At 38.5% G+C, this 19,376-nt stretch overlaps 1 protein-coding gene and 1 long non-coding RNA gene across 2 annotated transcripts in view; one reads left to right on the top strand and one right to left on the bottom strand.

The window, feature by feature from the left end:
- Window positions 1–19,376, top strand: part of LOC140658458 (potassium voltage-gated channel subfamily KQT member 1-like) — a 523,061-nt gene that overhangs the window by 62,986 nt on the left and 440,699 nt on the right. The window contains exons 6-10 of the mRNA XM_072876915.1: window positions 2,015–2,155; window positions 9,175–9,285; window positions 10,313–10,408; window positions 11,356–11,484; window positions 13,962–14,124. Of these exons, the coding sequence (XP_072733016.1) occupies window positions 2,015–2,155; window positions 9,175–9,285; window positions 10,313–10,408; window positions 11,356–11,484; window positions 13,962–14,124 (640 nt within the window). The remainder of the gene's footprint in view (window positions 1–2,014; window positions 2,156–9,174; window positions 9,286–10,312; window positions 10,409–11,355; window positions 11,485–13,961; window positions 14,125–19,376) is intronic.
- Window positions 2,581–18,930, bottom strand: LOC140658468 (uncharacterized). Its single transcript, XR_012044744.1, has 4 exons — window positions 18,883–18,930; window positions 17,618–17,715; window positions 4,767–5,014; window positions 2,581–2,752 (listed from the first exon to the last, which is right to left on the bottom strand). It is a non-coding gene; the product is annotated as an uncharacterized lncRNA (long non-coding RNA).

Here is a 19,376-nt window from a genome sequence, read left to right as displayed (position 1 = left end):
TCCAATTATCCTCCACTCTCTAATTCTCTCCTCTCAGACAAAATTAAGAGAAAGTGGGGATGGCCATTCCTCAGTAACATCTAAAATCTGTTAATATCTGAGATGTAACCAACATGCCAAGTGTAACTAAAAGATTTCTGTTGATGGGGAAGGAAGTCACAAATCTACTAGAGATGAAAGCAGAGTGTTTTCTTTGTAAGCAGGCAACAAGAATTAGTCTCCATTTCTGTTGTAGTTTAGTATGGATCACTGAACTTACAGTCTCAGGTGTTAAAACAGTTTCATCTTGCATTGAAAAAATATTGTGTAGGCAAACCAAAAAGTTGTGAAAAATCAGAGAAATGCAAATAGTCAACTATAAATATAAACACAAGGAACTTATCAGAGCAATTAAGTCATATCTAAAAGTACACAGTGTACCATTATCATTAGAGAAAAAGACAAGAAAAGAATGGTGGCCAGCATAGAAGTCTGAACTACTAAAAACCCAAGTTTTATTTCCTCTTTCAGCTGCCTTGTTTAGCAAACAGGCCTGCAAAAAGTTAAGGCTTAGATTAAAAGACTTGCCCACGGGCAAAACTGAATACTATCAAAATTTATTATTTAGGTCATTATTAAATTATTAGAGAAAAAACACCTACTTTGCTTTGTGCCAGGATTGCTTAAAAACTTGCTGAACCTAGATTTTAATTAGTGCTATACCAGAAGGAAGAGTATATATAGTTCCTGCTGCTTTACTAGCTACCAGGGCTACATTTTCCTGGAAAGCTCTTATAAGGAAATGAAAAGACAAAAATAAAAAAATCTGAAGGAAGTTTGATGATAAAACCTGAACCTTCCCTCAGAAACGGTTTAAGAAACATGGGTAGAGTGTTACAGAAAATCTGTGAAAACCTGACATACTTTATAAGTAGAGGCAATCCTTCTTAGACAGGTTTTAATTTTAAATTTATCTTATGGGAATATTTTAATTCCCATATTGGTTTAGATCCAAGGAAAGAAAAATAACTCTGTCAAGAATTTAAGGAAGATGCCAATGAAGATGTAGTACTACAATGTTTCATAATAAAGATGGCTAAATATGTGCAAACTAAATAGAGGAATGTGTTAACTATTGAAGCATTGTAAACTTTAAGTAATTAAAATAAGCTGTTTTCCCTCATAACTAGGTATTGGGTTTTCCTGAAAGTAGGTGAATATCTCATTTGATTATGATGTAGTGCTGCTTTTATAAGCTTTACACATTTTTGCATCTGTGACACCACATATTTTGGCTTGTTTAAATGTGCAAGCACATTTTCCCTGAAGACTGTGTCTAAGTCGCATCACTTCTTGATACAACTTGCCTATGCAAAAATCTATAGAGAAACTGGTACATTCAGAAGCACTGTATCATGCCCTAACAAAAGTCGCTTCTAATAAACTGGCCTAGCCTCAAACAGTCTTTGTTTTTTAGGACTGAAGTAGAGGTTACACCTACCTAACATATTTTATCTTAAGATATTATTTTATCTTAACATGAAACCGTTCAGGCATCAATATTCAGTCTTAAACAATCTAAATATCAGATACACAAGTTCATTGCTTAGATATGGTCACAATCACAAGACATGGTTGTTATTTCTTAACTGTTATTTTAGCGTACTGTTCATAAAGTGCATTTCTAAAGCTGTTTTACTATTTTTAAAATGTATTAACATTTGGTATTTTGAGTGGACAGTTAAATGGAATGATTCCCATTCACAAGATATAAAACAGGAGAGATGTCCCACTCTACATTTAGCTGTCCAAATGATCTTGTATAAATGATGGCTTCTTGAATTCTTTACTCTGCTATGAATAGAAAACAAGTCACTGAACTACCTGTTTTATCGGAAGCCAAATTCATACCTGAAATATAACTTATTAATTTTCTACTGTGATGCAAAAAGACACCAGATATTTACAAGGTTTTACAATGATAGAATATATGTGATGTAAACCTTAGGCACTTGTTTGCTTTCTCTTTTAATAGGAACTCATAACCACATTGTACATTGGATTCTTGGGATTAATTTTTTCATCCTATTTTGTTTATCTTGCTGAGAAGGATGCAGTTGATGAGGATGGAAAGACAGGTTTCTCCAGCTATGCTGATGCTCTTTGGTGGGGTGTGGTAAGTCTTTACCAACAAAATGCATGCGCAAGCTTAGTGCACAAGATTTTCTGTTGAAGTTGTGATCTTTTTAAAAAATCTGACATTTCTTTCATTGCAGAACATATTTCTGTAGGGAAGCTTGACAACCTTTTAAAAAGGATACAAGAAAAAATATAATAAATACAATTAAATTATTTTGGTATTAAACTTTATTGTGAAAGCTTGATAGCAAGTCCTTAGCAAAGGACATTGAATGTTTACAGATACAAAAGTCCACATTGAAATACACATTTCAAAAAGAATGTAAATACCCTCCAAAACCTATACAACTTCTTTTAAACTCTACTCAGTTCTCTGCAAAAGGTGTGTAACTTTAAAAGTATATTCTATTTGTGGAAGTTAGGTTAATGACTCTATTTTTTTTTAAATCTTTTTGTGTAAAGCTCACTCTCAGTAAAAATGCAGACCTTGATGCAGGTTACAGGTTCCTCGTTCTTTTTTAATAATTCCATGAGTCACTGTAAAGATAAATAGCTCCATCAAAAGCAGCTGGCAAAGCTTCACAGATTCATCAACTACTTTGGATACCAATCATCAGTCAGGATCAGTGCAAATCTTTGGTGAAATAAAGAAAAAAAAATTATTAAGAGGGAACTGGGATTTTGAGAGCATTGTGGTAATTATTGTGTGCATGCCCAGAATCAGTTTAAAAAGGAATCGATAGCTATGAACAGAATAAGAGACCAGATTGTTTCTACACTCCCCTCATATGGCTCTTCTCATCATGTTTCTCACTGTGACTCATGCTTTCCTTCCTTATTAGCTGTTGCACAAAACATCTCTTCTCTTGTGGTCCCTTTTCCCTACTAGAGAACCATGTGTTTTATGAGTTAGCTGTCTCGTTATAACAAACCCAAAGAGATCCATGCCATCAGTGTTAGTGACAGAGAAAAATGAGAGGACTAGAACAGATGCAGAGCCACCAACTTCCAGAGGGAGAAGGATAGATTTTAAGAGTGATTTGAAACACAATAAACTGGATTTGTTCTTAGATGATAGACTTGAAAAATGCAAATATAGTTATTCGGCCATAAACCAATTGTTTATCTGCATCCAAATAAACTGGTGAGTAAGTCTGGGACGGCAGACAAAAAGTTCCTAATAGATATATGTTTCTAATCCTTAACTTAGATGCTGCATAAGCCTCTACTTCAATGAAGTATACAGAAATATAGATTATATTACATGTAGCCTGAGTTACGACTTTTAAAGTGGTTCAGTATAAAAATCTTTTAAACATTGAATTCCTGTCATTAGGATGTCAGGTATTCATTTTGTTTTGCAGAGTATCACCTATGGCTGTGCAAAACAGTACAAACCAAGAAGAATCTGGTAAAAAAGGAAAATGCACTAAATGGCCAGATGGACCTGGTTATCTAATGTGCTGGGAAGAAATTAAACCATGAACTAGCCCATACAACAATCACTTGTTAAAGTCCTCAATAGACATATAAAATTTTCAGAACATGAAACCTCATGGTTATAGACACAAGATGACCTCTAGCTAGTGGAGGAAAAGAATAAATGTCCCAGAAACACAGATTGTGCTATATTTCAAAAGCAAAAGTAAAACAATTAGCATGTCATTGACATTATGAAAGATACCCCATGTCTACTTTAAGAAAACAAATCAGTATGCAGGCTCACTTATTCTGCTATTATTTGAGCAGTTCAGCTCAAATACCAGTGTTCAAATGACTGAACGCAGTGGAACGCAGCTACTGTTTCTGTTTTTACTAATGGTCTACATTAGTACAATACGTACTACACAAGATGTCTGTGAAGTACATCTAATTAAAAGTGGGGCTGCTTGTGGGAAGTTCAGCAGCATTAGGGACTCCCGTAAAAGTTTGCGCTAGTTCAGCTCAATCTATGAGAAGTATCTCATAAATTTTTCTAGCATAGTGAAGTTCCAAAGAGGTTTGCAGCATCATGTGAATCAGAATGACACCAGTGAAAGGCATGAAAACCATATAGTTTATTAATAAGGAGGTCTTAATTTAATATGTAATCATTAAAGGATGGTGTTTGCTCTGCATAATGCCTTTGGTGTTTCATAAAGTAATTCCTAGGTCTGTAACTGCAAAAGGCCAGAAGTACCCAAATTCAGACCTGAATGGGAGGGAAGAAGAACCCCTTATCAAACTGAGGGGAGCAAGGTACAGTGGAAAACAAAAAAGGATTTTCAGCAATCAGTTTGGGAACTAGCTATGGTTTTTAGCATCCAGTTCTGCCCATGTATTTTCATGCATGGGTTATTCCTGCATGTAATAAAACTTCCATGAGAAGCCAGTGTACTTTTTCTACCTTTCCTTCTTTTTAATTTTTTTAGCTCTAGTTATCCAGAGCTTGCTTGATGAGTTGCATTGAATGTTTAGATATGGATTACAAAACATTTTTAAATGCTAGAAGTTACAGCCTTGATTTGAGTGAAGGGTAAAAAATTAAGGTCAAAAAAGTCGGGATGTGTTTCTACAAGCATATTTTGTTAATATTTTGGACTTAAGGAATTTAAAAGGAGTTCAGTTATGAAGACCAACAGATAAGTTTAAAATGTGCATTACTTTACCTTGTTGAGATAGATGACTTGGAATCTGTATTTGCAAGTGTATGTATATGCCTTGCAAAGTGTTCAATGGGTTTTGTTGTTGTTTTCCAAAACTTGACTTGTTTTGTGTAATAGCAAGATAAAATCAGCTTTGTCTTTCTCTAGCTGTGTGAGGCACATGAAGAACACTGTTTAAATTGTTGTTTAAGCTTTTCAGACGTCTAGGCCTCCTCAGCATTAGTGAGTCACGGTGCAGGTGCAGTTCACAGCTGGGAACAGTGACAAAGGACAAAGTGAATCAGTTTCTTTTTCTTTTCAAATCTTCTGTAACATAGAAACACAGATGTGGAGTTACTAGGGAGTGAAATTTGATTTCACTTTTGCCTTTCAAAACTGAACCATAGGAAAAAAATCTTGGTAGCAAGTATTTGAAAGTCTTATGTGTCTGACAAAAACCACAGAGTGTATTATGGGTAACATTTTGCTTTGAGTAGAAAGTGCAAGCTTGCTGAACTTGATACAAATGACCTGAAAGGTTTAAATATGAAGAAAAGGGAAAATAAAGAATGAATGAGAGTTGGAATTAAATGCTAACTACATTCACCCACTCTGGTTAAATGCAAGGTTGTTTCACCTAGATTTGGCAGGCACACAGATTAAACTCCAAAGACATATCAAAGGCTTGTGGTATTTTATATGAAGCCACTTTCAGAAGTTATAGCATGTTAGAACACATGCAAAAGCATTTCCAACAGCACTGTCAGTCTGTCAGAATTGCAACCCATGTCACAGCAGTTTTTCTGTCCTTTCTAGGTATTTTTTCTTGAGGAAAGAAGGGCATGTAGGAGGCTTCTCTTCTGTTGGCCCTTCCATGCTCATCTCTTGCTGTTGGTAATGCTTATTGTTTTTGCTGAAACTGGACTATTCTGTACCATTGAGCTTGAGTGAAATAGTTGCTCCAGTAAATTGGTGTTAATTGGCAGAGGTACTTGGGATCAATTGCTCAGAATTTCCAGTAGTAAATTTCCATGCCAGAGGTAGCAGTTTGAACCCATTTATATTTAATATGTTTTCTGAGGTGTGCAGTTCTGACTCTTCAAACTTCAGGACACCTGCCTATCTTAAAGCATGTAAGAAGCTCTATTGACTTCTACTAAATTAGAGTTCTTCCTTTTTTGAAGTGTACATCTATGTTTTCAGAGCCTGTGTTAGAGCACGTGCATACCAGCTGGAATGTGCCATAGTAAATCTGTGTTACAAAGAAGGTGTCATTTTCCAAAGTCTAGTTATTAAACATTCTCTGAGCAGATAACTAATAACTTTTGGATATACAAATAGAAAAAGATTCTGATTGTGATTAAGAAAGCCAGAGTATGACATTATAATCCTTTCCACATAGTTCAATGCACTAATTAGATTACCAAGAAGGAACCCTTCTAAGGTAGCCAGGGAGAAACTTTCTGAGACATGTTCAGGCACCTGCAGGAATCTGCCAGCCAAATGCCTGCTGTAGAGATGGAAAATCATCTTTTCTGTGGTTACAGCTTTCATGCTGTCTTCCATAGTAACGCTAAGGCAGCTCAACATTACTGCAGTTTGTTTTTAAGTCCTGAGTGCTGGAGAACTAAAAAAAAAAACCAAAAACAAAACAAAAAAACAACCCACAAAAAAACAAGAAGCCTTTCATAAGAAAAAAGAAAGGAAAAGGAAGGAAAAATCCAGACTTTAAGGGGTCATCTGGGTGCACTGAGGAGCTGAAGTGCCGTTAAAGAAACACTGCTTTAACTTCCTCCACTCCCCACTAACACATACTGCATTTCAAGGTTGAATTTTGGGGGGTCTGGTTTAATTTTGGGGGCTGGCAAACTCATCTGTTTGTACTGCTGGTAGTACACAGTACATGAGTCACTTCATGGGCAAGCCACATTAAATCTGGACAAACACCTGGCAAGACAGAGCTCCTGCTGAGAGCAGTTTGCAGTTCAAAATAACAATATGCATTAGAGGATACAGATACTACAAAGTTGACTTAATCAAGTGAGAAATTAATGATGAATAAACACAAGCCTAATTTTTTTTGAACTTGGAAAACTTGATAGTAGTTGGTCATTTTTTCCTGCAAAATCTTCCTTCCAGCTCTCTGTAGAACTGCTCTGAGAGAAGGAAATATATTCTTCCTATGCCTTTATTGCTGATAGTTTCTTCCGAGAAGCCTATTTTTGCATAATATCTAAGTATTTGTCAGCAACTTTTCCCATAAAAGGCTGTATTTCCACGTCCTCTTTTGTAGTCAGTGTAAATTTACATATTCTTTTAAGTCTGTTTTGGCTCTATTTCTGCTACCATTCAAGGCAAAGTGAAGGGAGTGGGACTGGGTTTAGGGCTGGTGCTCCCAAATAGAAGTACATTTTTGCTATTTAAGGTTCTCCCCAGTGGCTGGTATTGGACAGAATTCTTCATTTCCTCACCAGAAGCTTTCCACTTCTCAGGGGTGCAAGTCATCTTTGTCATACCATTCTATGGCAGTGTCAGGGCTCTACGTATGCTAAAAAGCCTGAAAGGCTCTGACCAGCCACACCTGGGGCCACCCCAACATCCATGGCCCACAGCCTCTATTTAGGCTCAGCCCTGGGTATTTATTTCCTGCCTGAGCTGTGCTGGAGGAGAGCTGGTCTTGAGCTCAGCCATGGTCTGGTGATCTGGAGCTCAGCCTATGGACTGACTTCCATACCTGACCTCGTACTTACCTCATCACCTTGATATTGCCGTATGATTTAGACTCTTTGTTGGACACAGCCACTGTCTGTGACTCTGGCCCGCTGTGGGGCTGGGCCCACGGTGGTGAGGCCCCTGTCTGGCCAGCTGTGGGATTCCCTTGGCTTGCCTTGGGAGCCCTCCTTGGGATCACCTTCTGTTGGGGAGCAGCTGGCCCTTGTTACACTACAAATCCTTCTGATGGACCAGCCTTCACTTGGACTCTGATCCCCTCACAGCACCAACCCTTGACTGACCAGTGGGATCCTGATGAATTTTCTTCCAGCCTGCTGGGGCTTATCAGGAACAGCCCAAAACCTCTGTCCCACTCAGGCCCTCCGTGCCTCTGTGGCTTTTCAGGGGTGGCCTGACACCCCCACAGGGATTTAGTTGTCCTACAGCAAGTCCCTGCTGATCCCAGACCTGCGTGAGGACATGCCTTGCTGAGAGGGGAGGCTGTTGTCACGGCCCTGAGGGCACTAATTGGCCTATGACCCTGACCAGCGTCACCTATGGCCTCTACCCACACCCGGAGGCTCTATTTAAGCTCAACACTCTCCTAAAGGAGATGTGGTCTCTCGCAGAACTGCAGCTGTGCCTGGCTGTGGAGTCCCCTGATCCTGACTTCAACACATAGGCTGATATCTTGGCTTTGCCTCATCCCTGTAGACCCACATGCTGACCTCTGGACCTGATCCTAACCCTGACCTGTAGGTGGACTTCCTAGCTTGATGTCGGACCTGCTTTGTTGCTGTGATGTTGCCTTATAACTTGGACTCTTGATTAGACCTGGCTGCTCTTTCTGCATCTGTTTTGCTTGGGTGCTGTGGGACTGGGTCCTGGCTGGGGAGGCACTGCCCTGCTGGCTATGTTATTTCCCTTGACTCTGAGCTCCCTGTCCCTTAGGAGTACCTGGCCCTTGCTGCACCCTGATAAGCAATGAGCAGATTCAGGTATGGTAATATGATGCATCCTGTGACTTAAACACAATTTTGAGTAGCAAAGAACTGTATTTGTGGGGGGAGGAAAAAAAAGCTGAGCATGGGGCTCGGCTGTATTTAGTTCTTGGTCTACTGGCTTATTTACTTTGGGAAATAACGTGTCCTGGAATGGTTGTGTGTTCCTTCTCTTGCTATGAAGATTCAGCTGGGATAGTGTTAGTGCTGTCCCTTTTCCTTCCTGCCAGCACAGGGCATAGCTTACCGTGCCGCAGTTAGTGTCTCTGCCTGACTGCAGAGTTTGGCAGATGTGCATTGGTTGTGTGCAAGTCAGCGCTTTCAGGGCTTTGTTCTCGACCCTGTAGAACTACATTTTAAAAGCAAAAGCAGAAAAACTGCAAGCCTATGGTTTCAAGCCCACAGGGCCAATCCCTGCAGTTTTGGGAGGGTGGAAGCAGCCAGCTACAAACTCTGAGAACAGTCATCCTGGGTCCACACTACTGTTGCATCCAAAACAGTGGCCAGTTGTGAATGCCTGCTGAAGAATGTAAAAACAGGATAAATCTGCACTGATGTTTAACGCACTCCTGTGGTTTCCTTATGCACAAATCCAAATGCTGTTGATCCATATGTATCTCCTGATACTTCTCTACTTTTTAAATTTCTTTATTTTTTCCTGCTTTTGGGGGAAAAAAGGTACTGTATTGTGGTGAACCAGATGTTTGTTTCTGGCCTAGGTAACGGTCACAACAATTGGTTATGGAGACAAAGTTCCCCAGACATGGATTGGGAAGACAATAGCTTCCTGTTTTTCAGTATTTGCTGTATCTTTCTTTGCTCTGCCAGCAGTAAGTAGAACTTGTATCACTTTATTAAAGTGTCTGTCCGACTTGGGCTCACAATTAGGTAGTTTTAAATTAGTGCCTTGATAGGAAATAATAGGATTGGGTGTTGCTTCAAACATACATCCTCAAGTGTATGTTTGTGTGTCTATGCACACACACACAAATGAATGAAACTGCTGTATTTTTACTGCAGTCATTTTAGAGAGATGTGGCCTAGAAAGGAGGTAAGAATAATTTTCACTGCTCAGAGAACTGAAGCTATTCTGTGATGTAAAGAGAGGGGTTTTTTTATCAGCATGTTGGTGCCAGAGGTGAAACTTCCTTAATTTCTGCTATTTTGTGATTATATAAGAACAATTTGGGATCCTGCGAGGAAAGGAACACTGCCAAGAAGCAGAGGTCTAGGAAACTGTATCTGCTTTCCTACATGGTACTACAAAGCATCTTTGGGCTTTTTGGATCTTCAAATAAATGAATGGGGGGAAAATAAAGACAGCAACATCAAAACAATTAGAAAAGACAAAGTATTTCTTCAGTAACTATCAGTTTTAAAAGAAATGCTGAAATTATAAAGCATATCTTTGGCTTCCTTGCTCAATTTGCCTGGAAAATCAAACTGGGTTCTGGCTTTAGTTGTGGGGTTTTTTTGTGGCAAGGAATTAAAAACAAGTGCAAAGAATAGCTATAGATCAGTCATGTGACATTGGCATTTGCTTCTCCCACCATTGTGTAGGATTGCCTTTGGAGCATGACTGCCTCTGTGAATGCCTCTGACTAATGTTACCTGTAGATCACAGCAATAAATACATGCTGTTTATTGAAGTTGCATGATGCCAATATCAACATGCTCAATTTCAGATTTATTTGTTGGAATAAATAGAATTCTGTCACTGTGGACGTTTGAAAATTCAGAACTTTTCTTTTTCTAGGACAGTCTTTTATTTAGTCTGTTTATTTCATCTGCTAAGTGTTTGGTTTAGGCGTGTGAAGCCATATTGGAGTCTTGACTAGTAATTTTGGTTATATTTAGGGTATTCTGGGGTCTGGTTTTGCCCTGAAAGTACAGCAGAAGCAACGTCAGAAGCATTTCAACAGACAAATCCCAGCTGCAGCTTCTCTAATTCAGGTAAGGCCCCTAACAGTAAATGCTTAGGAGAGCATTGGAGAGGGACTGTGGCCTAGCAGTTACTGAGAATCACAGTTACTAGACTTTATTATAAATCTATAACTTGTGTTTAACCACTTTGGTTTTTTGATTCACTTCAGTTACTAGAGATAATTAGATAATTGCCTGTCCCCCCTCTTATGAGTGAACATAGGAGGCTTTACTAACCTGATATCCACAGGCATAATGACACTAACTGGATGCAACGAGTCTATTGGTGAAATAGTAAAAAAAAAAAAAAAAAAATTTGTTATAATCTTTAATCCCTAACTTCCTTTTTATATTCCCTTAGGTCCTGTACGTCTGCCAAATCTTGATGTGACGAATGTGTATACATATACGTGTATACACACACCTCAGTTTAGAAAAATGTCCCAGCATAACATTCTATATAGTAATATAAAGAATGCAATAGCATGGTGCACAAATACTAAAATGTGGCATGCTGCAGAAAAAGGGAAACAGCAGTATTCTATGATGCTTGTGGGGATTCACTTGTATGCGAGTTGTTTGGTTTTGTGTGGTGGTTGTGGGGGTTTTTTTGGGTGGTGTGTGTTTTTGTGTGGTTTGGGTTTTTTTTTTTGTTTTTTTTTACTGTGGGCAGGGTTAGACCCCATCTCCTAGGGAGAATGCTACAAAGAGTGTACTTAAGATCACTGTGTCCTGAGGATATGTTTCCCGGTGCAAATTACACTCACCACAGTTATATACAGGGAAGAGTGTATTTTATTAGGCATCATGTTGTGTGGTATAGCACAGTCATTGCAGTCAGAACCCTTTGCAGCATGTTTACATTGATTGAAGATTTTGCTGTCAGTTTGATTTGCAGCAAAATCTGACTTACCTGTCCTGCAGGACAACAGTGACTGCTTATTCACTGAGATTATTGGTTTTGGGTTTTATTATAGACTCTGTGGCGGTGCTATGCAGCAGAGAAATCCTGCAGTTCTACAGCAACATGGAAGATTTATGTTACATCACCAGTGCAAAATCCCAAAAAACCACCAGCGCCATCTAGCCCTAGTCTGAGAAAACAGGTAACGGAGAGTTGGCAGAGCTCTATTCTGTTCTTGCTTTTAATTTGATTGGGATAACTTGCCAAAATCCTTCTGAAGTGTCCAAAGAATTTGGAGAGCTGAAAGGCATTTGCAATGGGACATTTGATTGTTTTCCTCATGCCACAGCATGATTAGTTTAGTTTTCCTTAAAATATTTCTGAGGGACAAATGTCTTCTAATTTTAAATTTGCCCTGGTGGTCAGACAGGTGCCAATTCTCCATTGTTTTATCCCCTTTGAAGTCTCCTCTACCTCCTCAAAGGGTAGTTTAAGTCAATGATGACACTTTCCCATTTTGCATTAATTTTGCATAGTTCATACAGGAAGAAAGGAGAAAACTAGTTTAAAATTTTCTGTTCACATTCAACATGTGGCCGACAGTATCTATGCTTTTCTTGCTCAAGTACTTCTCTCCATGGTACTTTTATTTGGGGCTGTGTGTAGAAGTCTGGGCAAATTCCTAAGCTGTGTCTGCAGTGAAGTGGAATAGTGTTTGTGTACACAGGTGGGATTGCCTAAACATAGTTATGTAGTTTCATTGGCAAGCTTGCCTAGCCTTCAGCACCCCTTCTGGAAAGGCCCAGATCTGCAGGTCTAGCTCAGATATCCAGGGTTTCTGAAGTGATGTTAGAGGCCTGGTTTTGAACAGTGAAATCCCACTGATGCCTGTTGCCCAACAGAGAATTACAGTACGATTTCCCCACAGCACGTGTAGAAAGCTCTATCAGCATGATCTGTGTGCATGTATATGTTCTGGTGTTACAGCAGTGCGATCTACTCAGCGTTCAGCAGAGTGTAACTTTGCCATGAGACTAGCTTCTTCATAACTAGAGGCAGAAAAAACAGGAGGAAAGGGGTAAAGCTGAAGTAAGGCTGGGTAGTATGTGTTGCTGAACAGCAAGCATCCATGGTGGGAGAGCTGGAAAAAATAGACAGTGTTTAATGCCCTTAGTATTTTCCCTCTGTCTTCTCTAGTGAGAGGGATTTCCCTAATATATTATTAAACCTGAACTTCCCTGTGAACTGCTAAACCTAATTCAGGAACATAGTAATAGTTCTTTCATCTCTTACCAATGGATCATCTTTTGTCAAAGGAGACTAGTTCTTTCTTCCTCTACTTAGCCTCTTATTTTAAAGACTTAAATGTACATTGATTATCTTGTGCATGTTGTAGCATTTCGTTCTCCAGAGAATTCCTAGTTTCTTTTCCTGCTATGAGAGCCCATAATCTTTGCCTTTAGAAGCATTTTGATGCATGGTAGTGCATCCACTGTCTACAATAAATGCCCATTTCTACCATTTTCATGCCCCATTTGATTAATTTTAAGCATGCTTTTGTTTAATTGCTGCAGAGCTGAACAGAAGAACGAATTCCAAAAGACTGAATGCAGACTGTAATAAAATAAGAATTGGTTTACTTAGACCAAGTAGCATCGTTCCATTTGTGAATATATTGAGCCTGCAGCTGTTTGTGTTGATATGTGCAAATACTTATTCTCTCTGATTATGTTTATCTCTGCTAACTGCTTAAAGGTCACATGAGAGGCCAGAGTATTTTGCAGAATTGAGTGCAGTAGCCCTACATCTCAGCTCCTTGTCAGAAGGTTACTGGAGCATCAAACAAATTAAAGTATGCCTCTTACCTCTGTTTTGAGGTGTGTGAGTAGTAGAACCAGGTGGGACTAGAGCCAAAGGGTAGGTAGTCATGAAGACTGGTAATAAATGCTATGTTGTGAGAAGTAGTATATAGCTAGGTGGTGGCAGCATCCAGGAGGCAGACAGAACAGGCCATATAGTCCATATATGAGTGGCTGTTACATTGGTCACTTCTAGTCACAAAGGCAGATGGAGACCAGCCTTGCTTGGAACCAGTTGAATCCAAACCTTCATTTTTTATTCTTATGTACCAATTGTAGGCTGTTTATTAGGTTGCCTCTTAGGCTTCTAAACTCAGGAGAACTTCAACTTCGGAAGCAAGAGGAAGGATTTATTCTTCTCCTGATGTGCCTAATTCAGCCTTTTTAGTAAAAGGTGAAATTTTCTTTAGTTGAAAAGGCTGCACACTGCCTGGATCATAATTCAAAGTCTATGGTTATGTTTAATTAGAGCCTTAGAAAGATGTTACAGCCAAGCTGTTGTATACTCAAGTTATTAGTATTTTGGGTGCCTTGAGTTTTGGACCCAGTTTGAGAAATTTTACTTGAGACCTCATTTTCAGAATGTGCTAGGCATCTTCTCCTGAGAATCAAATTATTACCAGATTTTAAGTTGATAATTCAGAATCAGCCACTTTGAAAACATTAACCAAGGTTGTAACACTTTCACTGAATTTCAGTTGCACTGTTTGGAAAAAAAAAAATACAACCTCAAATGAATTTACTGTATAGTGAAGTTCATATGTGTACTTTTCTGGTTTTGGTAGTATTTTCTGATATAATCTGATTTCTACTACCACAGGCTAGAAGATACAAAAGAAAAGGGAAACTAGGCTGTGGTAACGGTTCTGCACCTATAATAAACCCAGGAGAGAATGCCTTGACTATTCCACAGATTACTTATGATCACATTGATGAACAAGAAGACAAAAAAGATGTGTCTTTCTACATTGATGAACCAGGAGGTAATTTACTTTCACTTATGTTCAGGTTAGCATTTTTTCAGAGACAATGTTAAAATGAATTGAACTGATGAAGGGAAAATTTACGTGAAAAAAAAAAATTTAAACGAATCAGTAAAACAAGATGCCTCAAACCAAGGACAATTACATAACAAAAACCAAGGGGACACAAATTAAAGGAAATCTTTAGATTCATGTGGTGTGAACATCAAAAGAGCTTTCTTTGTTTACCAAAGTTAATTAAGAAGTTGGATATATTGTTAAATTCAAACAAAGTAGAATATCTCACAGGTGGATGGAAAGCTTCCTCAGATCTACTCCACCTTTAAACTTTACCTCACATAGAGCATGAAGGAAGGAAAATAAAACAGGAAAAAATCTTGACTTTTTTACTGCACCCTCTTAAACATTGTGCAAATAAGTTGTGATAGGAACAGATAAATATTTTTATGCCTACGTCAACCAAGAGGTTTTGATAAGTGGGGTTTTTTCCTGCTTTATTTAAAATACTGTGTGTTGCTATAAGTGGCTGTTGAATTTCAACCTGGAAACTGGCTGAACTTTACTGCTGAGCTAAGATACTGCTTTGTTTGTAAAATTCTTTTTTTAATTAAGTTTGTTGAGGAAACGTGGGTATGAAATAGTATTGTTTACTATAAAGTGAGGTTTTTTTGAAACCTAATTTTTCCACCTTCTTGTTGATTTCCTTTGTCTGATGGGGTTGGGGGAACTTGTGCTAGTTCCGGATCTGCTAAATCTTTAGCTCAAGGGGAGATTGTTTCCTCACAGTCTGAGGAGTTATGTTCCATACCTAGAGGCATGCAAAGCCTTGCCAAGTTAATTGAGGTATCCAAAGATGCTGGCCCTAGTCAAAGGTATGTTATCATGTGGTGCTTTGACTTAGGTTTTCATCTGTCTTTGATAAACCTGAACATCAGTTCTGTATAAAATTGCTACTCTTATGTGACATTGAAGCTGACACACAATTTCAGCATGGAGAGAGTATGGCTGTAGTCTTGACATGATGGTTTCTTTAATAAAAAGTACTGTAAATATTTTTGCCCCCAGAGGGAATATGTAGTGTCTTTCTGTATTGAACACAATCAAAGGTAAGAGTTTCACTGGGTTGCTCTGACTTTACAGAGTTGATAGATTGTGTTGTCAGTGCCACCCATGTCATCTATGCTAGAGCAGTCAGTCAGATGTGGAATAGCAGGGACCTTGGAGCTGTGGCATATTGAGGCACATCTGTAAGGGGTAGGAGCATCTGGCTCCCACAAGGATTTAGAAAGACCTTCAAGCCTCTACTTCATCTAACTGATAGCCACGAACTGCCACTGTGGGAGGAAAAGTTTATTTCTTCCACTGATGGAAGTTTTCATTACCCCTCATGTTCTTCCTTACGTTTTATAATCTTATATAAATCTTGTATCTGTCACTTTGAGGTCAGAATGCTTTTCAGCAATGGTGGTATTTTAATTGTTGTTTGGCATTTCCAGTGCTTTTATAGGGTTCTGGGAAAGGGGATGAAGGGTGTGATTTATAAATAAAGTTGCTGCTTTAACTACATGTCTCTTAACAGAATACTATGTTAATTCTCAACATGTTTATTAGAGCTGTGCAGTTTCCCTTGCTGACCGTGTTATAGCAGATTTTGCTGAGTGTATTTCAATATTGTGGTATCAGTCGGTGATGGACAAAAGCAGCAAAGTGGTGTGTAACTTGTAACAGTACTGAAGACAGTTAAGATGTTGAGGACTGTGTTGTCTGTATTCATGACTCTGCCAGTGCACATTTATTCACTTAAGCTATGTTCCTTAAATGTTCATGGTTAGTCTGAGCAAAGCTCTGTGCATCAGAGGAAAGAGATTGAAAAGACAAGCCTGTCTCTTTCTGCCTGACAACTTGGTAATGGAGGAAAATGAAAGAATTTTTTCCACTTTTTCTGAAAATGTTTTCTTGTTGTACTTCTTTATAGCTAGTCTAATTTATTCTTGTTCTGAGAGACAGCCATGCATATTATTCCCTTACCAATTAAGTTTTATCTATTTTTCATTTTCTTTCACGTTTTGCCTTAGCCAGTTAAGGGGTAAGTCACACTTCATTTGATTTTCTGATTCATTCTTTCTGTTGCAAAGCTTCCAGGAATGTATTTGGCTAACTCGATTGCTCAATTGACTGAACATTCTTGACACCTCTCAAAAGTTTAAACCTGATTTCTCTCAGTGAAGTTCTCACTGCCAGAATTAATAGGCTTCTATTCTTGGGAAGTGGAAGTACTAGGCTTCAAGCCTGTAAATGGGGGTATTTTTTTCCTCTCTTAAAAAGCTGAAAGTAGAAAAGGCAGAGAAAATAATAATAAAAAAAGGCAATTGAAAAGGGCCATGCCAGCTTCTATTTCAGTGTTGCTATAGTGGAATATTTTATTCATTGGTTGTGGGGGCTGGATGTTTTACAGATGATGGCAAACTTCAAGGTTGAATTAGATCACTTGTGTAGGCCTGACCTAGGAGGAGCAGAGCTGTCACTTTAAAATGGTTCTCCTAGTCTGCTGCTCTGGTCAGATGTGAGAGAGACTGTAGGGAGACCTGAAACAAATTCCTGGCAAGGGCAGGCAACAGAATAACAGTCCCACTAAGAAAATTCCTTGTTCTGGGCAGAAATAGACTGAAATTAAGTTAAAATTTCTTTGATAAAGGAGAGATTTACCTTAATTCAGGAACTGCATTGTGTGAGCAAACCTTTTTTTCATGAAAATAAGGTTTTTCTTGGGGTATCCTGCTCATGTATCCATGTCCACTCAGCATCCTCTTGGCTTGCTCAAAACTTGCCTAGGAGGCCTATCTTCCAAAGCTAGGCAAAAATGCTTTCCTCTTCTACTTGAAGAAGGTTTGAGAAAAGGGAAGCCTTATAAAGCCTATAGATATGATCAACATTAAGGTTTCCGAGATACTTGTGTATGTGTAATAAAAAACATGTATTGGATAGTGCATAATGTAGAAACTAAATCTTTACATACCATAAATGATGGAATCTTGAAACAAACACTTGATAACCTAAAAGGAAAACAGTTCCTGACTTAGTTCTGCCCCATCCATGATGTTTCAGGTGTAACTAATGTAGAGTGCTCTGTAACCCTAAGAACTTGACCATCCTTGCAGGAACAGAAAGGCCAGAAGTCTTCCACAATAATAGTCTCCTTGTTTGAAGTCAAACCTCTCAAAATAAGGAAGCTATTTAGAAAGAAATTTAAAAGGAACAGCTAAAGCAAACATAGATTTAAGACAAACAATTCTGGAAAATAACTGTGATGCTGAAGATACTCTAGTGCAGTATATTCTTCTTATGGGTATCTATTGCTTCTACCGAGGAACTCTTTCATACTGGGGTGTATGGTTTAATTTTTTTCATGTAGTGATTTAAAACCCTCAGTGATTTCATCCTCACCTGAGATTATAGATAGAATTGTCTCTATAGTCTTGAAATTGATCTTTACCTGTATTTCTGTCAGCCATTGTGTACATACTTCCCTGCAGCAGGGTCTGTTATCAGGATGACAAGATATGTATGAACTCTCCGGCATCTTTAATGTTCCTGTAAGATTTAAAGAAGGCACTTAAGTATCAAGATGGTAGTTACTTATGATAGCAAGAGTGAGTGGCAGGTCATAAAGACTGATCCAAATAGAAGATCCAAATAGAAGAAAAATAACACTTGAGTGTAACTGAAATCTTTTCCATACACTTGAGTTTTATCTTCAAATAACAGCTATTCACTGCAATGTATGCTTCTCAAAATGAATTGAATAGCTGTTTCATAATGCTTTTTATTAGGGAGGAAAAAAATTACAAAAAATGTGAAAGTTTTTGGACCTTGAAGGCCAGCCTCCTGGGACATCTCCAGCAGATGGAATTTATTATTCTCTGTCAGTTATTGTAGGTTGTATACACAACTCATTATTGTAAAATTTGTCAAAGTCACAAGATTCTCACAGTGATAAATCTCTGCTGGGGTAAAACCAAAATTCCCTATTTATCACTGTACTTTTCTTTTTGCGTTTTGGAGTTTCTTGCATGCTGACATATTCCGCCCCACCTCCCCCCCATATTTAAAGCAAAACTGCACAAGAGTAGCTTTTCACCAGGAAGAGAACTGTAATTTTCGATGACCCCCAGAATACCTTTGTAAGCCCTCTTTTATGAAGTGTGTAATAGTGTTAATGTTGACTTATTCTGTCTGTAATGCTATTTTGGATGCTGACATTCCAGAATTCACCTATCTAGTAATGGGTTGGTTGTTCCTGGAAACTGGTTGCATTTCCATTGGGGAAAAAGGGCTGATTTCCCTCAGTGGTGTAGATGGATTACAATCTGCAGTACATATAAAGAAGCAAACATTTTAAATGAAGTGGATTCATAGATTCCAATGCTGACAAGCTCAGTGAAAGGTGAGAAAAAACATGTGGCTAAAATTAACAGAATAAAGCACACACCAAAGCTTTTGAGGGTCTGCATAACTGTCAGTAAGTCAGAAAAGCACAAAGATAAAGATATGCTCCAAATTAGCAAGAGAAAGTATCCATATACCATGCTTCTGAAACATATCGTGCTCTTAAGAAGGTGAGTTTAGCAGATGCTGGTAGTTTTGCAGTGAGAAATCTATATTCAGCATAGGGCTGTCTAACTTCTAAATTTGTCAGTCAGTTCAGGGCTTGTAGGTACTAATGGTACTTACCTGTGAGTAAGAATTGTGGAAACATACCTGTATGCTGCTACCAGAAAGTTTTCAGTCTGCTGTTTCAGCCCTGCCTGTCCTTAGTGAGAACTTTCAGTGAATTCTGTGGTTTATCTTGCACGACCAAAGCGGATGGTAGAGATGGGGGTGGGGCGTGGTGTAAGGGGAGATGGAGACTGAGAGGAAGAGAACAGCTGCCTCTGCCAAACTCACTCTTACTTCTGATTAAATCTGGCAGCTTTTGAGGTTTAAAAATTTATTTTTGTTCTGCATTTATTCATCTCCCTGTTCTGCCTGATTTAGGACCAGAGTTTAGATCACCGGTCACACCAGACTTGAGCAGGGACTTTGTACCAGATGGTCCCAGAGACCATGGGAGTGCATAGTGAGAGAAGGTATTTGCAGCTCCCTTAAACTTTTTTGGATTAGTAATATCAGTAAAACTGAGTTCAGACTTTATTTTTATCCAGAAAACATTTTTGCTTCATCAAAGACAGTACATTTAGATGAAACCTCATTTA

Source organism: Ciconia boyciana, chromosome 1 (assembly GCF_034638445.1).
Source record: "Ciconia boyciana chromosome 1, ASM3463844v1, whole genome shotgun sequence".
Lineage (NCBI taxonomy): Eukaryota > Metazoa > Chordata > Aves > Ciconiiformes > Ciconiidae > Ciconia > Ciconia boyciana.
The sequence above is the reverse complement of the archived record's forward strand: the minus strand, read 5'-3'. Positions and strand labels throughout refer to the sequence as shown.